This window comes from Euleptes europaea, chromosome 17 (genome assembly GCF_029931775.1).
Source record: "Euleptes europaea isolate rEulEur1 chromosome 17, rEulEur1.hap1, whole genome shotgun sequence".
Lineage (NCBI taxonomy): Eukaryota > Metazoa > Chordata > Lepidosauria > Squamata > Sphaerodactylidae > Euleptes > Euleptes europaea.
In genome coordinates, this window is record NC_079328.1 from 1,297,702 (window position 1) to 1,318,591 (window position 20,890).

At 49.4% G+C, this 20,890-nt stretch overlaps 1 protein-coding gene across 1 annotated transcript in view; it reads left to right on the plus strand.

The window, feature by feature from the left end:
• GABBR2 (gamma-aminobutyric acid type B receptor subunit 2) overlaps positions 1-20,890 on the plus strand; it is a 725,909-nt gene that overhangs the window by 387,160 nt on the left and 317,859 nt on the right. Inside the window, exon 8 of the mRNA XM_056862472.1 lies at positions 191-251. Within this exon, the coding sequence (XP_056718450.1) occupies positions 191-251 (61 nt within the window). The remainder of the gene's footprint in view (positions 1-190; positions 252-20,890) is intronic.

Below are 20,890 nucleotides of genomic sequence, written 5' to 3' on the forward strand. Positions count from 1 at the left end.
GGGTCTGTTGTGTAGATGGGTTCTGTCACTGCAGCTCTCTGTTGACTTGAGTGATTTGATTTCCAAGTATATTATCGATCAGTGAGAAAAGTCTGTCTTAGATAATTAATCTCTTTGTCCTTTAGAGTGAATTGCAGCATTATAAGATTATCATAAATCTTATTATAAGGTATTTATTTACTTTATTTAGGGGCAAGTTGTGTTCAGAAATGGAGAGAGGATGGGGACCATCAAATTTACACAGTTTCAAGGTAGGTAATGGATATTTATTCCTTTACATTAATGTTGTTATATTTTTGTGTGCCAGCATGTGAACTGGAGAGACATTTGCTCTAATGGCCACTTCACACTATATGGTAGCTGGAAAGGGAAGGAACTGAACGTGTGGTAATAAAACATGGCAGAATGCCCGGAAATAATGGGCTTTCTTTTTCTTGGGGAGGGGGAAATGCTTTGTGTGAAATTCTGCTCCGTCTTAATACTGTGGTGTTCTTTGCTCATAAAAACAACTGGAATCATACATATGGCACAATCTAACATGTATATCTGAGTCGAACATATTGAAAAACTGAACTAAATAATAGAAGTACCCTGTGCTCCTGCTTCCCTGAAAAATGAAGCAGATTTAGAACTTATAACATTAGAACAGCTGTTCTAATAAAAATGCTTTAACTGAGTTGCTCATCCTTTAAAAAAATGGATTGTGATATTTGATCACAGCTGGGTAAGATTTTTAATAACACAGCCACTTGGGTGAATCCCAAGGAGGGGGGTCAGGGAAGGCAGACAAACAGGTGACGGCCTGCCTTTCGGCTTCAAGGGAATGGTTAGTGTGCCCTGTTAGTGACCCATTCAGCAGATGCCAGGGAAAAGCCAGTGCAGAGAGCCACTGTGGTATAGGAATTAAAGTGTTAGATTCCAACCAAGGAGACCCCGTTCAAATTCCTTCTCTGTCATGGAGTTTATTGATTGATTATGGGCCAGTCATTCTCTCTCGGTGTAACCTATCTCACAGGGTTGTTGTAATAAAATGAAGGGAAGGGACCATGTTGAGCACTCCGACCTCCTCCAAGAATGAGTGGGATAAAAATCAAATAAATAAATAAGCAGTTCATAGAGTTTGCATTTCTGAATTGATTTGTGGTGATCACTTGGACCTACCTGTGAAGGGGCATTACTTTGAAGAGTTATATGGAGAGTAAAGCCTCTTTGACTGTGTTAAAGCGATACATTAACCACTAACCCACAGCGCTTCTTGGTAACTGAATGCTCCCATAAAACATTCAGTCTTTGTACAGCACAGCCCTTAATCTCTAATGGAGATATTGAGGTTTATTTATTTGTTCCAGGTTCAAAGTGAAGCCCTGAATTTCCCAGTGCTTGGCTCCATCTCCCTGTTAGCATGGCAAGCTTTGGGGAAATTTGATTTTTTTATCAGATCGGGATTTTCTTCCTGATCTTTTAAAATGGACTGAGCTTGACCCTTTTGTGTCTTCTTGGACAAAGACAGTAGACAAAAGACTTTCAAGTTTACAGATTTCCTGTCCAAGTTTTCCCTCAGACCTCCCTTTAGTAATGAGTAAGATACTCACAGATTTAGAACGAAGGGCCCATCTTGAACTATGTGGTGATGCCAAAAGGACAGAGCACCCAGTGCTCCTAGATGATCTTGAATTCTTAACCATTTTGAAGACTTTGCTTCTTGGACAGGCATAATGCCTTACCCCTCAATGAATTATTTGACAGATTCTCAAATACCCCCATTGAACAGAGCCTGCCCATGTGGAAAGCTTTTGACAAAGTCCCCCACCAAAGACTGCTAAGCAAACTTCATAGTCACTGGATAAGAGGACAAGTCCTCTTATGGATTGAGAGCTGGCTGAAAAATAGGAAGCAGAGAGTAGGAATCAATGGTCAGTTCTTCCAATGGCGGGATGTGAGCAGTGGGGTGCCTCAGGGATCTGTGTTGGGACCGGAGCTTTTCAACCTGTTCATCAATGACTTGGAGTTGGGATTAAACAGTAAAGTAGCCAAGTTTGCAGATGACACCAAATTATTTAGGGTGGTTAAAACAAAATCGGACTGTGAAGAGCTCCAGAAGGATCTCTGCTTGCTGGAAAAATGGGCATTAAAATGGCAAATGAGATTCAATGTGAGTAAGTGTAAAGTGATCCATATTGGGACAAAAAATCCCAACTTCACATATACACTGATGGGATCTGTGCTGGCAGCAACAGACCAAGAAAGGGATCTTGGGGTGGTAGTGGATAGCTCAATGAAGATGTCAACCCAGTGTGCGGCTGCTGTAAAAAAGGCAAATTCCATGCTGGCCATAATTAGACGAGGAATAGAGAATAAAACTGCTGATATCATACTGCCCTTGTACAAATCTATGGTGAGACCACACTTGGAATACTGTGTACAGTTCTGGTCATCACACCTAAAAAAGGATATTACAGAGCTTGGGAAGGTGCAGAAAAGAGCAACCAAAATGATTAGGGGACTAGAGCAACTGTCCTATGGGGAGCGGTTAGGACGCTTAGGGCTGTTTAGCTTGGAAAGAAGGCGGCTGAGGGGAGACATGATAGAGGTCTATAAAATTATGCATGGTTTGGAGAGAGTGGACTGGGAGAAGTTTTTCTCCCTCTTCCATAATACTAGAACACGGGGTCATCTGCTAAAGCTGGAGGGTGAGAGATTCAAAACAGATAAAAGGAAGTATTTTTTCACACAACGCATAGTTAAATTGTGAAACTCCCTGCCTCAGGATGTGGTGATGGCTGCCAGCTTGGAGGGCTTTAAGAGGGGAGTGGACATAATCATGGAGGAGAGTGGTATTTATGGCTATTAGTTAGAATGGATACTGGTCATGCTGCATACCTATTCTCTCTAGTATCAGAGGAGCCTGCCTATTATTTTGGGTGTGGTGGAACACAGGCAGGATGGTGCTGCTGCACTCGTCTTGTTAGTGGCTTCCTAGAGGCACCTGGTTGGCCACTGTTTGAACAGACTGCTGGACTTGATGGGCTTTGGTCTGATCCAGCAGGACCTTTCTTATGTTCTTATGTTCTTAAAGGCAAAGACAGAATCACTTACCTATTCTTTATTCTGTAGTGATTTATAATCTTATACAATATCTTCTTTTATTAGTCTATTGATTTCACACTTTCCTGTATGTCCTCACAACTACCACTTAATCTATCTGCTGTCTGGTAAAGATAAGGCTGTTACTCTAACCGTAGTTTATTATTTAACGGCCACTTTGAAGATACGCCGAAAGTTATAATCATTTGCACACAGGCACTCTTTTTTCTAGTGAAACCGGAACTGGCATTTCCCAGCCAATAAATAGACAATATATTAATTAAAACTTTTGTTTAAAAATAATCTGCTAACTCTAGATCTGATTAAACAAAATATTATTGAATACAGACACAGAACACTGGCAGACCCCATAGAAATCAGTCCTGTATAAGCATACGTCTCGTTCCTGTTCTACCTAAGTTAAAAAGCTTAAGTTCCAAAAATGGCTACTGAGTTTATGTTCCGTGTGATTACAGTTTAATACAGTCTCTGGCCTTTACATTATAAAGGACACTTGGACACAGCTTGTTCTGACTGAAATACTTTTGAGTTCAGTTAGCTTCTCAACTAGAATATCCACTATTTTCAAATCTGCATGAGAAATTTGTTCCCTTCTCTTGTTACATCGCTAAGAGTTTCTTTCTCGGGGATTTTTTTTAAAGCCAGTTTTCCTTCTGGGCTGGCAGCCAAGTCGATAGGATGTACAAAAATATTGTGAATGGGCTTTGATTAGGGCTTGTTAAAACCCCAAAGATTTGGAGGAGTCTTGTGTGAATTCCACCTGGAGGAAAACAGTCGGTGCTTCTGGGCATGAGGAGAAATGGATACAGGTAGAAAAGGTTGCTCCAAACATGCATGGCCTTCCCTGGGTTTCTGTATGTGACTAGAAGTTGAAGGTGTGAACTGACTAAAGGCCTTGTGTTTGGGCTGAGGTGACAGTTTGGTTGGCTACATTTAGATGTCACATTTAGCCAGCATTAAACTGACACATGTCAGCTGGTTGTTGGGCATGGGCATATGATGCCCTTCTTCTCCTCCCTTCCTTCACGTATGGAGCAGGAGGAAAGAATCCTGGTTCGAAACTAATCCCGTGATTTATTTACTTATTGTATTCATTTAGAATATCTCTGTGCTTCCTTTCCACCCAAATAGGGTCCCTAGAGTGGTGAACATTAAAACATTGATTATCATTTAAGATAAAGTATATATAAAATAATTCAATCAAAACACACAAACTTGCAAAATCAGGAAGGAAGACAAATAACAGTTATTGGTTGTATGCCAATCAAAATTTTAAAAAGTCTTCTCCTCCTGGGAGAAGACAACAGTAGAGGAAGACAGGTGAACCTCCCTGGGGAGAGACTCCAATGTTTTTGCACCACAACCGAGAAGGCCCTTTCTCGGGTTCCCATCCATCTAGCCCGAGATGGTAGAAGTATCAGGAGCAGGGCCTCCTAAGATGACTGGAGTGGATGGGGAGGTTCATACGGGAGAAGCTGATCCATATGTATGAATGCAGGTGTGTGAGTTAACCTCAGTTGGTGTTGAAGCAGGTCAGTGCCTTTCAGTGACATTGCTCTTAGAATTGACCCCTTCCTGAGAAGTGGTATGTTATCTTATTCAGTTACAGCCCATTCCTGAGGGGGGGGCGAAACCTCATAGGAGGCGGCCTGACCCCGCCGCCAGTGTAACTGTGTGTAATCACAAGATTACACGCACTTACGCTGGCGGGGAAGGTGGCTCCGCCGGTGCCCAAGCGCCGCAGAGCTGCGCCTCGCCTCTCCTCCAGCGCGGCCTCTCCGTGGCACAGGCCACTGCGTACAGTGGCCGCGCCGGCGCAGGGGGGGTGGGCCAGGAGGAGAAGCCGGTTCGGCCTGGTACACCTGTGCCGAGAATGGCGGTGCTGCGCCTGCTTTTTAGCCTGCTTTTTAGCAGGCACAGCCTCGCTGTTCCCTATGGGGCGAAAGGCCCCAGTTGAACAAAAAAACCCGCGAAACTTTTTTTTGTTTGTTTAACGGCGTGCGCGATTCGGCTTAGGAAGAGGCGCCACTGTGCCTCTTCCCCGCCGACTCCGCACGCCGTCAGCTCAGGAACGGGCTGTTAGTCACCTACTAAGCAGGACTCAACTTAATTTACTTACACAAGAGTAAGTCTTTTTATTGAATAGCTTCAAATAAAATATGTATGTATGTATGTATGTATGTATGTATGTAAAGTCTTTAACATATAAAGAATGTATATATGTAGATGGATACGAAGTCTTTAAATGTTACAAAAGTTCAGACATTATAAGTCTTACAGAACATTCCTGAAATGCGCTGGTGGCTTTACCCAAAGGCCTTTGGAGGCCGACTAAGGCCTCCGCTGGTGCAGTGGCCCACAATGCTGGTGCCCGAAAGGCGCACACCAGTGTGAGTGGCCCCAGAGCCAGCGTGCAGGCAGCCGCCACAGCAGCACTGGGCCCAGCCACCGCCACAGCCTCCCGCCAGCCTCCAGCCGCTGGCACAGGCCACGGCAGCAAGCCTGGAGGCGTTCTGGCGCCCCGGGAGGCATTCCCTGGGCGTTTTGGCACCAGCTGGGGGGCAGGGCCGATGCTAGTCAACCTCCTGAGCTGAAACGGCTCGGGAACGCCCCTTTTTGTTTTGACGAGATACGCCAGCTTTTTGCTGGCATATCTCTCGTGCAACCCTCAGGGTTTTTGGTGCCGGGTAGAGGTTTCGGCAGTGCCGAAACATCCTTAGGAGGCAACACCACTGGGTTGCCTCCTAAGCCCGGCTCAGGCATTCCTTTCGGGAATGAGCTGTTAAACATATTTCATGTTACAAGCAATCTCTAAAGCAATCTCTATCTTAAACCTCTATATTAGAGTTTCAAACCTTAAAACAGTAATAATATTTCATTTAGAAAACACAACAGTTACAGAAATATGTAAAATGGTTATAAGTACCTGGTTCAGTGAATAAGATCTGATTTAGTTAAAAGTATCTTAATTCAAAATATTTAGAATATAAGTAAGTTAGTAGACATTATGTGATCTGTGAAACTCTCTAGTCCATTAGGACTAGAGAGATCTGAGAGTCCCCAGTCTATGCTAAGACTAGGTAGATCTCTAAGACCCTTCATTTGTTAGAGAAATCTCTGAGAATCTCCAGTATATGCAAAGACTAGAGAAATCTCTGAGAATCCTCAGTCCATGCAAGGACTGAGTCTATGAGCCTCTCCATATTTTGGAGAGACCTCTGATCTATGCAGAGATCAAAGAGATCTGTGTGTGAACCCCTAGTTCATGCAAGATCTAGGAAGCTCTATAACCATGTTGGTCAACCTATGGCACGCATGCCAAGTCTGGCATGCGGACCTCTCTCTGCGGGCACGCGCAGTGCAGGCAGCGAGGCGCAGTTCAAAGCCCGCCCCTTCCCTGGACTGCCCGGCCGGGCGGCGGGGGCTTGGAACTGCGCTGCGTGCAGACAGCGAGGCGCAGTTCAAAGCCCGCCCCTTCCCTGTACTGCCCAGCTGGGCGGCGGGGGCTTTGAACCACTGCTTGCAGGCAGCACGGCGCGGTTCAAAGCCCGCCCCTTCCCTGGTCTGCCCAGCTGGGTGGCGGGGGCTTTGAACCGCGCGGCGCTTCTTTCAGGCAGCGCAGCATGGTTCAAAGCCCGCCCCTTACCTTGACTGCCCAGCCAGGGAAGGGGCACCCAGCTGGGCAGTGGGGACTTTGAACCACGCCACTCTGCCTGCTCCCCACTGCCCCCTCTCCCGAGCGATCCTGGCCCCGGAGAGGGCCAGGCTCGCTTTCCCCGCCGCCGCCCCTCTCCCGTGCGATCCTGGCCCCAGAGAGGGCCAGGTTCGCTTTTCCCGCTGCCCTCCCTCCCATGTGATCCTGGCCCCGGAGAGGACCAGGTTCGCTTTCCCCGCTGCCCCCCTCTCCCGTGCGATCCTGGCCCCGGAGAGGGCCAGGTTCGCTTTCCCCGCCCCCCCCCCCCCCCGTGCGATCCTGGCCCCGGAGAGGGCCAGGCTCACTTTCCCTGCCGCCGCCCCTCTCCCATGCGATCCTGGCCCCGGAGAGGGCCAGGCTCGCTTTCCCCGCCGCCCCCCTCTCCCGTGCGATCCTGGCCCCGGAGAGGGCCAGGCTCGCATTCCCCGCCGCCCCCCCTCTCCCGTGCACAGTCAGGCTGCTGCTTTCTTCTCCCTCCCATGCAGGCCAGGTCTACTCATTGGTTTCTATGTGCATAGAAACCAATGGGTAGACCTGGTCTCCTTGGGGGGGGCGGTCTCAGTCAGGAGGCCAGGTCTACTGCCATGCAAACCAATGGGTAGACCTGGCCTCCATGGGGGGAAAAACGATTTCCATCCAGAGGCCAGGTCTACCCATTGGTTTGCATGACAGTAGACCTGGCCTCCCGACTGAGACCCATGGAGGCCAAGTCTACCCATTGGTTTCTAAGAGCTTCCTATCTACGCAAAGATAGGAAAAATCTATGGGACCACCTAGCCTAAAGGCCAGGGAGATCTGAGAGCCTCCAGGCCACGCAAGGGCTGGAGAGATCTAACTTTTCCTGCCTTTCTGTCCCTCTTTTTATATGTTTCCAATGTTAATTAAACAGTATGGTTTGCACACTCTGAGCTGTCCTCAGTTGCAAGTCCACTTCAGCTGATCACTCCTTGTGTACTCCCATATAAGGCGTTCCTCCTTCAGCACAGCTGTCTGTTGTTATGTCAATGTATGAAACAGCCAGTTACATCTCTACAAAATTCAGTTATATTAACTATTCTATACATTTATAATATTCCATTCTACTAACATCTTCATATCCTAAAGAATACGATAAAAATGAGTACAATATCAATATTCTATTAAATCCCTATAACACATAAAACCAATACCATTCCAATGTTCTTAATAAAGCTTTTCTTTAGACACTCTACTGCAGCACACTTTGCTGCTGACTTCCAGCTGCAAGTTACCTGGTCAGTCATTCTTAGCTGTTGACCTTGGTGCACTTCCAAGCCTCTGCACTGGGCTCACTTTGAGAGCCTCGCAGAGAGACTTCATGGAATTATGACCCCTTGAGGGAATGACCAGCTCTCGCTGTAGAGGAAGCACTTTCTGTCATCCAGCTTTTACTAGGAAGAGAGAATGGATTTAAATGAGAGTTTAAAAGGATTTTAATAGGAGCTCCATGATTCCAAATAGGAAAATTCTACAAATGCTTTATAAGTGAAAGGCTGTAACAGTGCCCCCCCCTCAACTGGGATTAAACCCTGGAATAAACCCTGGTTTGTGAGAGAAAACTATCTCCAATTAACCTGCATGCCTGCATTCATGTATTGTGGGTAGCCAGAGTTAGTTTCTAAGTAGGATTCCCTCACTGTGCTCTATGCAATGAAGGAAGAGTGTGCAAACCTGCACTCAAATCAGGTTTGTGCCTCTGGTGTTCTAATGTCAGTTAAATGTAATGTCTGGATGCAGCCTTTGTATCATATAAATATGGATTGCCCATTTTCACACTTACAAGCCATCACTTGATTCTACAGTCAGGTGAGGAAACAGGCAGGTACAAACCAGTCTTTACTCTTCTGACCTTCAACTTGTTGAGCAGCTCTTCACATGATGTGGCTGGATAAAGAGAAAAGCGTAAATTATTCTTGATTTTTAATTACACTTGATTTGATTCCAGCCATTTTTGCAGACTTGCTCCATCCAACTCTTCTAAGGCATTTTTTCTCTTTACTTAGCTCTTATTTCACCACATAATAAATTCCTCCAAGTATTGCTAATGTAGTTCCTTGCTCACAGAAGCATAATTCCATCCGCCCTTGACAAGCCAGAAACCTGGTAAAAATATTTTCATTTCTTTGTTCTCATCTACCATTAGGTACTGACTATAATGTAGCATAGATGTGAGGGTCTGTACGCCTTTGCCTTGTATGGTTCCCCCCCCCCCCGGACTCGTAAAAGCAGTCCAGGCCTTTTGCCTTTCCTTGGTTCGGGCGCTGCGTCTGACAGGCCCCAGGTTGGAATGTCTCTTCCCTCTTCCCACGTCCCTCCCTTGCTCTCACTGACTCCCTTCCACCAGCTATGGCCTTGGTGGGTAGATAGTACTAACAAGCTTCCTGAGTTCTTTGATGTTGTGTACCATGCACAATTATCTCGTAGTTTCCCATAACATACGCTTGACATCTGCTTCCCTGTAGGGGTTATAATTCTGTCTTTGTGGAATCATGAGCACTTGCAACTTTACCAGTGTAAGGCCTATACTTCTCTGAAGCTTCCAATAAAGTTTCTTGTTTCTGCATGACCGTCTGAGCAAGTGATTTTATGGAGTTTGCACAGGGAGGTTGGGAACCCTCACATTAAGTTGCAAGTCCTTTGCCTCGTTATCCTGCTCCTGTACCGTTCTTGGACAGCTATGGCAGACAACGGGGATGACGACGACAAGAAGGACGACGCTGTACCCAAACAGCCTGACCTGGCCCCTTCGGAAGGGAAGTCGACTGGGAAGACGCCCAGTGGAGCTGACTCAGGATCGGGTTTGGGTGCAAAGCCCAAGCCCACCCGCTTGGAGACCTGGCTGGAATCTCCCCGGCATTGGTCGCTCCCGCAGAGCGACGCGCGGTCAAGACGGACTGCGGTTCACGGGTTGGGGTTCGAGGACGATCCCGCCCGAAAGGAAGCCCTGCTGCTTCACCAGATGGATGAGGAGCGGCAGCGCTGGCAGGAAGAGCGCCAGGAGTTACTGGACCGGATGGATGCCATGAACGCAGTGATGCTGGACATGGCCCAAGCCATGGACGACCTGAAGGTTCAGACTCCACCCGTGGCTCCAGCGGACGGAGGGCAACAACCAGGCCCACCCGTGGTCCCCGCACCTCCCATCCGTCCCGCTCCACCGGCCCGCCGAGATCTGAAGATCACGTATGACGGGTCGAGTGACCAGCTGACGTTTTTTATGGTGCAAGTGGACATTTTTATGCGCGAACAGGCCCGGACTTTTACCTCGGAAGAATCCCGGGTCCAATACGTGGCGTCCCTCCTACAAGGTGAGGCGGCCGCCTGGATGGTACAGCAGTATGAGCTCCGCTCCCCGGTCTTGCGAAGTCTCGATGACTTCATGATCGCCCTTCGACACCGTTTCGAGGACCAAATCTGGGACTAAATCTGTCACGCAGTATGCAAGCGAATTTCAGTCGCTCTCGAGTCGAATTCTGGACTGGAGTGAAGCTACCAGGGTGCAGTGTTTCCGCGAAGGTTTGAACCCGGAATTGCAACACTGGGCTTTCATGCAAGGTAACCCTCCCGATGTTGAAGGGTGGGTTCGTCACGCCGCTGACATCGAAAACCGTAAGCAACTGCTGCTCCTGTCCCGACAACGCACCGGACGGGAGACCAAGACCCGTGGAGACAGGCCCGGCGGTCCGAAGGACTCTCGTCCCCCCTCGGGGGGAGGACCCTCCGTGACCGAACACCGCAAACGCTTTGAGAGCGGGGTCTGTCTCGTTTGCGGGGGGAAAGGACACTTTGCTTCTCAATGCCCTTCCCGACCAGGACGTCCGGGACCGTCTTGTCCGACAACGACCGAACCTGAGAAGCCCTCTCCCAAGGGACAACCTCGCCGCCGGAGCGGCGCACCAAGCCGACGGGGGCGCACCCTCGGCCTTGCACGCACGCGCCGAGGTCAAAGCCTCGGACTCTTCTGGCCCATCGGGGCCACGGATTACAAATGAAGCCTTTGACTCATCGGAGTCACGGATTACAAATACCGCAGCTGCTTCCTCCAGCGAGGAGGAGGACTGGGACATGCCGGGAAAAAATGCTGCTGTAAAGGGGGCTCCTCAGCAGACCGCTCCGACCGTTGTGCAAGGAGCTCCACTGATGGTAAGCGCTCAAGAAGACAATGTGTATGTAAAGGTCAATCTCTCACTGCCTAAAGGGGGGCCCACGTTAGAATTTACGGCCCTAGTTGACTCGGGTTGTGCCCGCACCCTGATAAGCGAAGAGGCTGCCCGACAATTGCGCGTTAAGCGAAAGCGGCTACCTGAACCCATCCGCTTTTCCCAGATGGATGGCAGTGACTTTAAAAAAGGACCTGTAACTCACCGCACCGCCGCGGTCGTCATGGCTATAGGGGAGCATTGGGAACGACTTTATTTTACCATTGCCCCCATCACCGCACCCATTGTGTTAAGGATGAATTGGTTGCTGGGACACAATCCCTCCATAGACTGGGTTGAGCGGACGCTCACCTTTCCCCGCAACCCATGTGAACTTCATGATAAAGACCGAGTACTGCACACTCCCGCAGCCGCCCTCGTAGGGGCCCCTTCTATCGGGATTCCCCTGCCCCAGCTTCCCAACGAGTATTCCCAGTTTGCCGATGTGTTTGACGTGCAGGAATGCGACGAACTGCCCCCCCACCGGGAAACTGACTGTGCTATCGAGATAGTGGGGGATGGCAAATTATCCAAGGGGAAGGTCTACCCCATGAGTCCTAATGAAAAGGCGGTGTTGCGAGACTATTTGGACACCAATTTGGCGCGGGGCTTTATCTGCCCGTCTAAGGCTCCATACTCAGCCCCCGCCTTCTTTGTCAAGAAAAAGACGGGAGACTTAAGACTGTGTATTGATTTCCGTAGACTGAATGTTGTCACTCAGTCTAATGCATACCCCTCCCTCTCATTCCAGACCTTCTCGCACAATTGAAAGAGGGCCGAATCTTCACCAAATTGGATTTGGTGGAGGCTTACCACCGAGTCCGCATACGAGAAGGGGACGAACCAAAGACTGCCTTCTCCAGTTGTTTTGGAATGTTTGAGTATTTAGTGATGCCGTTCGGACTTTCGGGGGCTCCGAGTGTGTTCATGCAATTAATTAATGAAGTGCTTCATGATTTATTGTTCCGCGGGGTGGGGGTTTTCTTGGACGATATCCTCATTTATACCAAAACCATGAAAGAGCACGTACAACTGGTGCGCGAGGTCCTGCAGCGGCTGCGCGAGCACAAACTGTTTGCTAAGGTTTCTAAATGTGATTTCCATCAATCCTCCATCACCTTCCTGGGCTATGTGATTTCCCATCAAGGCTTAGAAATGGACCCCGAGAAGGTTCGGGCGGTAATGGAGTGGGACCCCCCCATCACACGCAGACATTTACAGCAGTTTTTGGGTTTTGCTAACTTCTACCGAAACTTCATCCCTAACTTTGCCCAGGTAGCGCTCCCTCTCACTTCGCTCCTGCGCACAAAAGGGAAAGGGGCAGGAGCCGCCATGCCCTCTGCTAGGCTGCAATGGACTTCGGACTGCCAGCAGGCTTTCGATACGCTCAAGCTGCTTTTTTCGTCCGAACCCGTTCTCGCGCACCCTGATTGTGAAAAACCTTTCGTGGTCCAGGTCGATGCCTCTGATGTAGCCATGGGGGGGGGGCCCTCTTGCAACGGGACGAGAACGGTCAACTGAAACGTTGTGCCTATTTTTCTAAAAAAGTTCTCCCAATCCGAAATCAACTGGGCCATTTGGGAGAAGGAAGCCGCTGCTGTCAAACATGCCCTCACCATTTGGAGGCATTTTCTGGAGGGGGCAGAGATCCCTTTTGAGGTTTGCAGCGATCACAAGAACCTGGAGGCCTTAAAAGGGGCTAGAAAGCTCACCGCGAAACAGATTCGTTGGGCACAGTTCTTTGTCAAATTCCGCTTTGTCCTGAAACATGTGCCAGGGAAGGACAATGCGTTAGCTGACGCTCTTTCTAGACTCCCCCAATACCGCAATGACTTTGACAGGCCGGTGGATTCCTTGTTTACCCCTGAACAGAGAGGGGAAGTCTCGGGACTTGCAGTAACCACCCGGTCCCAGTCCCACCGCCAGGATGTTCCTCCCCTCAAGGGAATCCCGGAGGCTTTTCAACAGCGGCTCCGGGACACTTCTCTGAGGGAGGCGGATCAGCAGGTTCTTCCCGCACGTCTCGACCAACAGGGCTCCTTGTGGTTGCAGGGGGGTAGGCTTTATGTCCCCGAAGTGCTCCGAAAAGAGGTGCTGGGAATGGTTCACGGGGCCAAACTTGCGGGGCATTTTGGGTTTGTAAAGACTTTGCATTTATTGCGGCGTCAATTTTGGTGGCCAGGCATGAGAGCTGATGTGGAGTTGTACGTGCGCAGCTGCCCCGTCTGCGCCACGGCCAAAAAACGGATGGGAAAGCCCCCCGGACTTTTAAAGCCTCTGGAAACCCCGACCATGCCCTGGGAAGTTATCGCCATGGATTTTATCACTGACTTGCCCCCGAGTCGGGGAAAAACTGTACTGTGGGTGATAACGGACTTATTCTCTAAACAGGTTCATTTTGTTCCTTGTGCGGGGCTACCATCGGCCCAGAAGTTGGCTAAGCTGTTTATTAATCACGTGGTGAAGCATCATTCGATCCCGAGGAAGGTCCTCTCCGACAGAGGGACCCAATTCGTTGCCAAATTCTGGAGGGCCTTCCTGAAAGTCATGGGGGTGGAAGAGCAAGGACTCTCTTCAGCCTACCACCCCCAGACCGACGGTCAAACCGAACGTGTAAATGCTGTAGTAGAATGCTATCTAAGGTGTTATGTCAATTACCACCAGGACGATTGGGTAGACCTACTGCCTTTTGCTGAATATGCCTATAATAATGCCCCCCATTCCTCCACAGGTTTCAGTCCTTTTCATGTGGTTTATGGAAAGGACTTTGGGCCCTTTGGTTCTCCTAACATCACTCCTGAACTTGAAGGGGTGCAGGAGGTCCAGGATTGGGTACAAGTAGTGCAGACCACTTGGCCCTGGCTGCAGAAAAACCTAGAAAGGGCCAAGCGCAAGTACAAAGACCAGGCCGATAAACATCGGTCTCCGGGGTGGGAACTCAAGGTGGGAGGGCAGGTTTACCTTTCCACAAAGAACCTACGTTCTCTTCGGCCTTGCAAAAAGCTTAGTGACAAGTATGTAGGTCCTTTCCCCATCACCCGTGTGATCAATGACGTCACGGTAGAGTTAGAACTCTCCAAGTCTCTCCGAGGGGTGCATCCGGTGTTCCACATCAGCCTACTTAAACCGTATGTCGCTGCCCCTCAGTTCCACCCCCTCCCTAAGTCCGAAATTCCTACGGTTGTGGGGGGGAATATGCATCTTGAAGTTTCTAAAGTGTTGGACTCTAAGCTGAAAAAGGGAAAACTGTTCTATTTGATCCGCTGGAAGCACCTGGGATCCGCCCATGATGAATGGGTGGCCGCTCCCCATGTGGCGGCTCCCTGCCTGGTTCAGGAGTTTCACTCTGCCTATCCGGACAAGCCTCGTCCTCCCGGACTCGGGGGAGGGGGGCCTTAAGGGGGGCAGAATGTGAGGGTCTGTACGCCTTTGCCTTGTATGGTTTCCCCCCCCCCCCCGGACTCGTAAAAGCAGTCCAGGCAGTGAGAGCAAGGGAGGGACATGGGAAGAGGGAAGAGACATTCCAACCTGGGGCCTGTCAGACGCAGCGCCTGAACCAAGGAAAGGACTTTCCTTGGTTCGGGCGCTGCGTCTGACAGGCCCCAGGTTGGAATGTCTCTTCCCTCTTCCCACGTCCCTCCCTTGCTCTCACTGACTCCCTTCCACCAGCTATGGCCTTGGTGGGTAGATAGTACTAACAAGCTTCCTGAGTTCTTTGATGTTGTGTACCATGCACAATTATCTCGTAGTTTCCCATAACATACGCTTGACATCTGCTTCCCTGTAGGGGTTATAATTCTGTCTTTGTGGAATCATGAGCACTTGCAACTTTACCAGTGTAAGGCCTATACTTCTCTGAAGCTTCCAATAAAGTTTCTTGTTTCTGCATGACCGTCTGAGCAAGTGATGTTATGGAGTTTGCACAGGGAGGTTGGGAACCCTCACAATAGAGTGGGAAGTGCTTAAGCCTGTTGAAATAAACTGAATTAAGTGAACATAATTCAGTGGGTTCATGCCTTATAACATAGCAGCATAAATACAGTGCATTGATTTTAATATGTTATAATAAATCTGTTTTACTTAAGCCAAAGACTGAGACTTTTTGGCTGATTTCAGTGGGTCTGAGGATGCTTCTATCGATTGCATCAGAGGATTTAGGTCAATGATTTTCAGGCTTTCTAATTGGATGCAGGCCTTTCCACACTGTATTCTCCACTTTAGAAACCCTACATGTTTGCTCAGGAACTCCTGGCTGTTACAGAAGACCCTGGAGTTTATTGTAGGTGTCCCAAGACGCGGTCCACGTCTGTCACCTCAGGACTGTTGGCCCCGACAGCCCCACCTGAAGCTGCGGGCAGACTCACCTGCACGCTGGCACGCCCGAGGAGGAGGGCCCGGCAAGCAGCAACCAGGCTGAAACTAGGGCCTCTGCAAACGCCACAGCTCAGGGAGAGGCAAGCCGAGCTGATGCAGAAGCCGCAGCTACACACGGCCCCACACCCATCAAAGAGGCATGCCGCCAGGAGAGCAGGCAGGGGCCTCAGCAGCTGGCAATCCAGCTGCTGGCCCTTCTGGAGGAGCATGTGGCTTAGGACCTCACCGGCCCAGGAGGGCAGGGCCAGGGGAGGATCAGGACGGCCAGCCATGAGGCTGCCGGTCCCAGCTTTATCACTTCTGGATGGGGTGGGGCCAGAGAGGAGGAAGGGAGAGAAAGGGGCAGGCCTTCCCCTATATAAGACCCAGGCTGAGGGGGAGAGGGCAGTCTTGCCTGCCTTCACCCAAAGAGACAGACAGGTGGACCGAGTCTGCAGGGAAGGGGGGAGAAGTGCAGTTCAAACCCCCCCCCCAGTATTCTGAGGCCGGTCAGAGCTCCCTATTGCAAACTCCCCTGCTGCTCCCTGGGAAAAGGGAGAGAGAAGAAAGGTCATCAAGGCCCTCAGATCCACTGTCGGCAGCACAGACCCTCTGCAACCCACCTATGATCCCCAGACAGCACGGGGTGGGGGTGGGGCGCAAGAACGCCACAGTAGGATTTGCCCACTCTTAGCACTGGCCAGGTAATTTGGGCTTCTGTCATCCTATCCACTCATATCCTGCACTTCTGTGCAGTGTGAGCCTCATATGATAAGGTTGTTCGTGGTGCGCTAGAGGGCCAGTTCTTAGGTTGTTTATTCATGGTGGTTTGTAGGGCTGTCGATTTTGGTCGTCCCGAACCAAAAAACAGCTGAATTTCCCCTGATTCGGCGGTTTTTAGTTCGGATGGAACTGAACTCAAAAAATGGGGAGCCGAATTCAGTGAATTCGTGGTGTCAGCAAATTCGGGGTTTGGCGCAGCAGCATAACCGTCAGTTAGTAAGCAGCATTCTCCTGCAGCTAATCGGTGGCCAAGCTGGGTCTTCTTCTGGCCAATCAGTTTGAACGATTGAGTGCAGGAGCCCAGCTGCTGCGCGGCCCGGGAAAAGAAAGAGAGAGTATCTGTTTGTGTGTGAGAGAGAAATCCCTGTGGGGGGGTGCTTGTGCACATTCGCTCCTTTCCGTGGCTGCAGGGGGCGCATTTTTGGGGATAGAGACCCCAAACTTTCAGCGGAGCTTCAAAGGACCCTTCTTGCGAGACCCCCCAAGTTTTGTAAACATTGGGTCAGGGGGACCCGAGATATGGGGTCCCCCCTTTTCCCTATTGGGATGAATGGGATCAGCCAATCCTGTGTGCATCTCGAGAGCGGCAAATCCATGGCAAAACCTCCTGTGCTTAAATGGAATCATATTGGATTATCCAGTCCTCCCATTCCCTCCTGATGGAACAGAAGACATCACAGTAAGACCCCTTTTGGGGCTTTAATCTGTAATTTTTCTCCTGTGTGTGTGTGTGGGGGGGGAGAAGCAGAGTCTCTGTGTGTGTGGGGAGGGAGCAGTTTCTGTGGGTGGGTGGGGGAAGCCAAAGGGGGCTTTCGCCTGTTCTGTCTGGGGGTGTGTGTGCCCCCTCGAGTCTCTCTCTCCCTGGTTTGAGGGGGGGGGCTTCAGCTGTGTGTCCTCAGGTTTTCCCTCATTCATAAGATCGGTTAGGTCTATTTTGATGCTTGCTCAAAAATTGTTTTCAAATTGTGACTTAAAGAATGCATTTGCCTGGTCCCGAGTCCAATGCAAAAGGGGAAATTCCACCCCCTCCTGCTCCTGATGTTTAGCTAGCATGCCTCTGTCCCTTTCCATGGTTTGCAAACTCCCAGGCGTCAGGTGTTGTTTTGCATGGTTGCAAAGGTGTTGCTTTGCAAGGTTGTGTTGCTTTGCATGGTTTGCAAACTTCTTCTGTCCCTTTCCATGGTTTGCAAACTCCCAGGCGTCAGGTGTTGCTTTGCATGGTTGCAAACCTGATGGTTTGCATGGTTGTGTTGCTTTTCATGGTTTGCAAACTTCTTTGCACCTGCCCCGCCCTTGCTCCCCGCAGCTCAGCTGTTTGTCAGGGCTGGGAGCTTCGAGTGGGCGGCAAGCTCTACTAATTGCAAATACACATTAAGGAGGGGGACCCCTTTCGGGGCCCATTTCTCAGCCCCCGCTGATCCAATCTTTACAAAAATTGGGGGTTATTACAAGAAGGGTCCTTTGAAGCTACGCTGAAAGTTTGGGACCTCTACCCCCAAAAATGCCCCCTCGGAGCCGCGGAAAGGTGCGGTTGTGATTTTAATGGCTTTATTCGGTCGAATTTTTCCCTGAACTCCGGACCTCATTCCAAATTGCACGGACCCGAAGCGGGGGAGTTCATACTTCGGCATTTCCCGAATAAAAACGGGCCGAACTTTGCTGAATCCGAATTTTACCAAAAAAAATTTCCAACAGCCCTAGTGGTTTGCCACATTTTCTATGCTGGGTTGCCACGAGGCTAATTTTTAATTATTCATGACCGTTTCGGGTTTGAACACAAACTTTGCTTTATCCCCGCATCATCAGAAACCTGTTTTGCCGCGATCCTGGAGTTTGCCCCGCCTTTTTTGTTGCGGAGGTCCATGAAAAACACTGGATTCGGATCACTTCTCCCCGCCCATGCCGGCAAACGTCTCCTCCCTCTCCCATGACTCCCCACCCAGGCCAACAGAGATTGGACAAGTGTGTTCCGTCTGGAACCGTGCCCCCTTTCCCACCCTTTGTGCTGCCATGTTTCACACCAAGACTCTCCCTGGGTCACCATTTCTTGATTTGCCTTTTGAACGGTCCTCCATTTCACATTAGCACCAATGATAGTTAGCAACACAAATGTCTTTCGCCTTTAGCCAACATGGTTTAAAAGAAGCACATCCTACGGGGCGGGGCAGGGAGCACCCGGTGAGCCAGGGGGGGAACCCTGCAAACTCTGGCGGCAAGCTGGGGGGGGAGCGTGAAGTGGATGGACTGGGAGAGCTGGAAGCGGGATGACAGGCTAGCCCATTGTAGGTGTCAGGCTAGCCCATTGTAGGTAATAGGCTAGCCCATTAGAAACAACGGGAGCAGCTGCACAGCCCGTTTGAAAGAATAGTCATGTAGCTAGGATCAGAGACCTTACTGGAAAATCCATGCCACATTCTCATTGCAACTCTTTTTCTATGGAGCCCAAGCAAGTCCATGGGCAATCCAGGTGCCTATTATCTTCAATGAGCTGTGCAACCGCGATGTACTAAAACGAATGACAGGCTAGCCCATTAGAAACAATGAAAATGGCTGTGCAGCCCATTTGAAATAATAGGAGCCTTGATTGCCCATAGACTTCCATTGGCTACAAATGTCCCAGAGCTGGATTGACAGCCCGCCAAGTGGATTGACAGCCCGTGGGACTAGCAGAAGTGTTTTAGGGCTGGATTGACAAGTGTCCCAGGCCTAGATTGACAGCTCCCCAAGTGGAGGCTGTCAATCTAGCCCTGGGACAGTTGTGCTAGTCCCAGGGGCTGTCCATCCACTTGGGGGCTGTCAATCCAGCCCTAAAACCCTTCTGCTAGTCCCAGGGGCTGTCAATCCACTGAGGGGGGGCTGTCAGTCCAGTCCCAGTGTCAGGCCTAGCCTGGGCAATGTGCAGAGAATGTCAGGCAGAGTCTGACAGAGAATGTTGTGCTTTCACCAGGTGCTGCCCAAGGTCAGCCTCATCAACGGTCAACTGCCAACTATGTATTTTGACTCTGAACTTCGTGGGAACTTATTCTGGTGGGAGGGGGGTTGCCATGGTTTCCTGTGTTATTCTGTATTCTTTCATTTATACCCAGCTCCAAGCTTTTAGTTCTCATAAGTGCCTTCTTGATTCCTAGCTACTGTTAACCTGTGGATTCTCCAATAAATCAACTCTCATTTGGACTACTTGTCTGTGGATGTTGTTTATGGGACTGTCACAGGGCAAGTGCTCACACCCAGAGTATTGTATCTGGGTTTAGAGACCTTGCTGGAAAATCCATTCCACATTTTCTTTGCAACTCTTTTTGTGCTTTAATGTATTTCAATGTAGCCAATGAAAGTCTATAGGCAATCCAGGCTCCTATTATTTCAAACGGGCTGTGCAGCCGCTCCCCTTGTCTCTAATGGGCTAGCCTGTCATTCGTTTTAGTACATCCCGGTTGCACAGCTCATTGAAGATAATAGGAGCCTGGATTGCCCATGGACTTGCTTGGGCTCCATAGAAAAAGAGTTGCAATGAAAATGTGCCATGGATTTTCCAGTAAGGTCTCTGATCCTAGCTTCATTACTCTGGTTTGTCAAGTGTTTGCAAACAGAGCTGCTGGTTCTTTTTTTGGGGGGGGGGTTAACTTGTAACCTTTTCTCCCTGTAGACTGTGGTGGACCTTGAATTGTTTCTGCATCTCCAAGAAAGGGATGCTTTGCGGGTGGCGGTTGGTGGTGGGGGAGGATTGCTTGCAGCGCCAATGAGGACACTTGTCCTCATGGTTTTTTCCTGCTAGATCGCCCCTCTGAAGCAAGTGCAGATTGGTCATGGGGGTGAACCTTATGAAATGTGAAGCTGCTTCCCTTCTTCCCTGCAGAGCAGGTCGCGTGTATCATTTTTAATTTGACTGCCGTATCCACAGAGGTGAACTGCCCGCTGTAATCCGATGGGCAGAGTTGGGGTGGGAGTGGGTGCGGGCATTGTCAGCAGGGGGAGGGTTGTAACAACAGTGGACAGACCCAACCATTGTCGAATACTGCGGGCTTTGTTTCATGAATAACCAAAAGACCATCGGGCTTAACGACGATGATTCACGTCCATGATTAACCTTTTACATTCGCTTTTTTCCCTGCTCCGCCGCAAGAGAGCAGCAAACTCGTGCGTGAATAATTGGCCTTAGGGATGTTTTCCCACCATCATTTGCTGCTGAGGAATCTGTTTTGAGGAACAAGCCAGCTCAAAGAAAGGACAATGCCTAACTCAACACAAATTTAAAAAAAGAAAAGAATTGAGGGACATACTGTGTACAGAATAGACATCCTTCTCAATTTATTTTGTAAAGGTGCCATCATAGATACACAAGCATCATACTAATTCAAATTGCTTTGATAAAAACTGTGCAGACTAACAAACTGTATGATTTAAAAACTCAAAAAATAACCACAATGGCTCAACAGATTGCCAGACAATTTGTTTGGGGAACATTAGAGCTAGTTTTGGTTTTCTGACTGCCCTGCAGCAAACGCATAAACAGAATCCAGCAGACGGCAAGTCCACGAAAGCAGTTTTATTGGTTATCCTTGACAGGTTATTGGTTTTATTGGTTATCCTTGACAGGTTTCAGAAGCCATATTCAGAAGGACACTAGTAAGGGGCTAAGGCAAGGCACATGGTATATATGGAAGAGCAAAAAGAGATAACTGGTAACCAAGGCAACCCCCCTCCCAGAGGCAGGAAAGAGTTCTTGGCGATTCCCACAGAG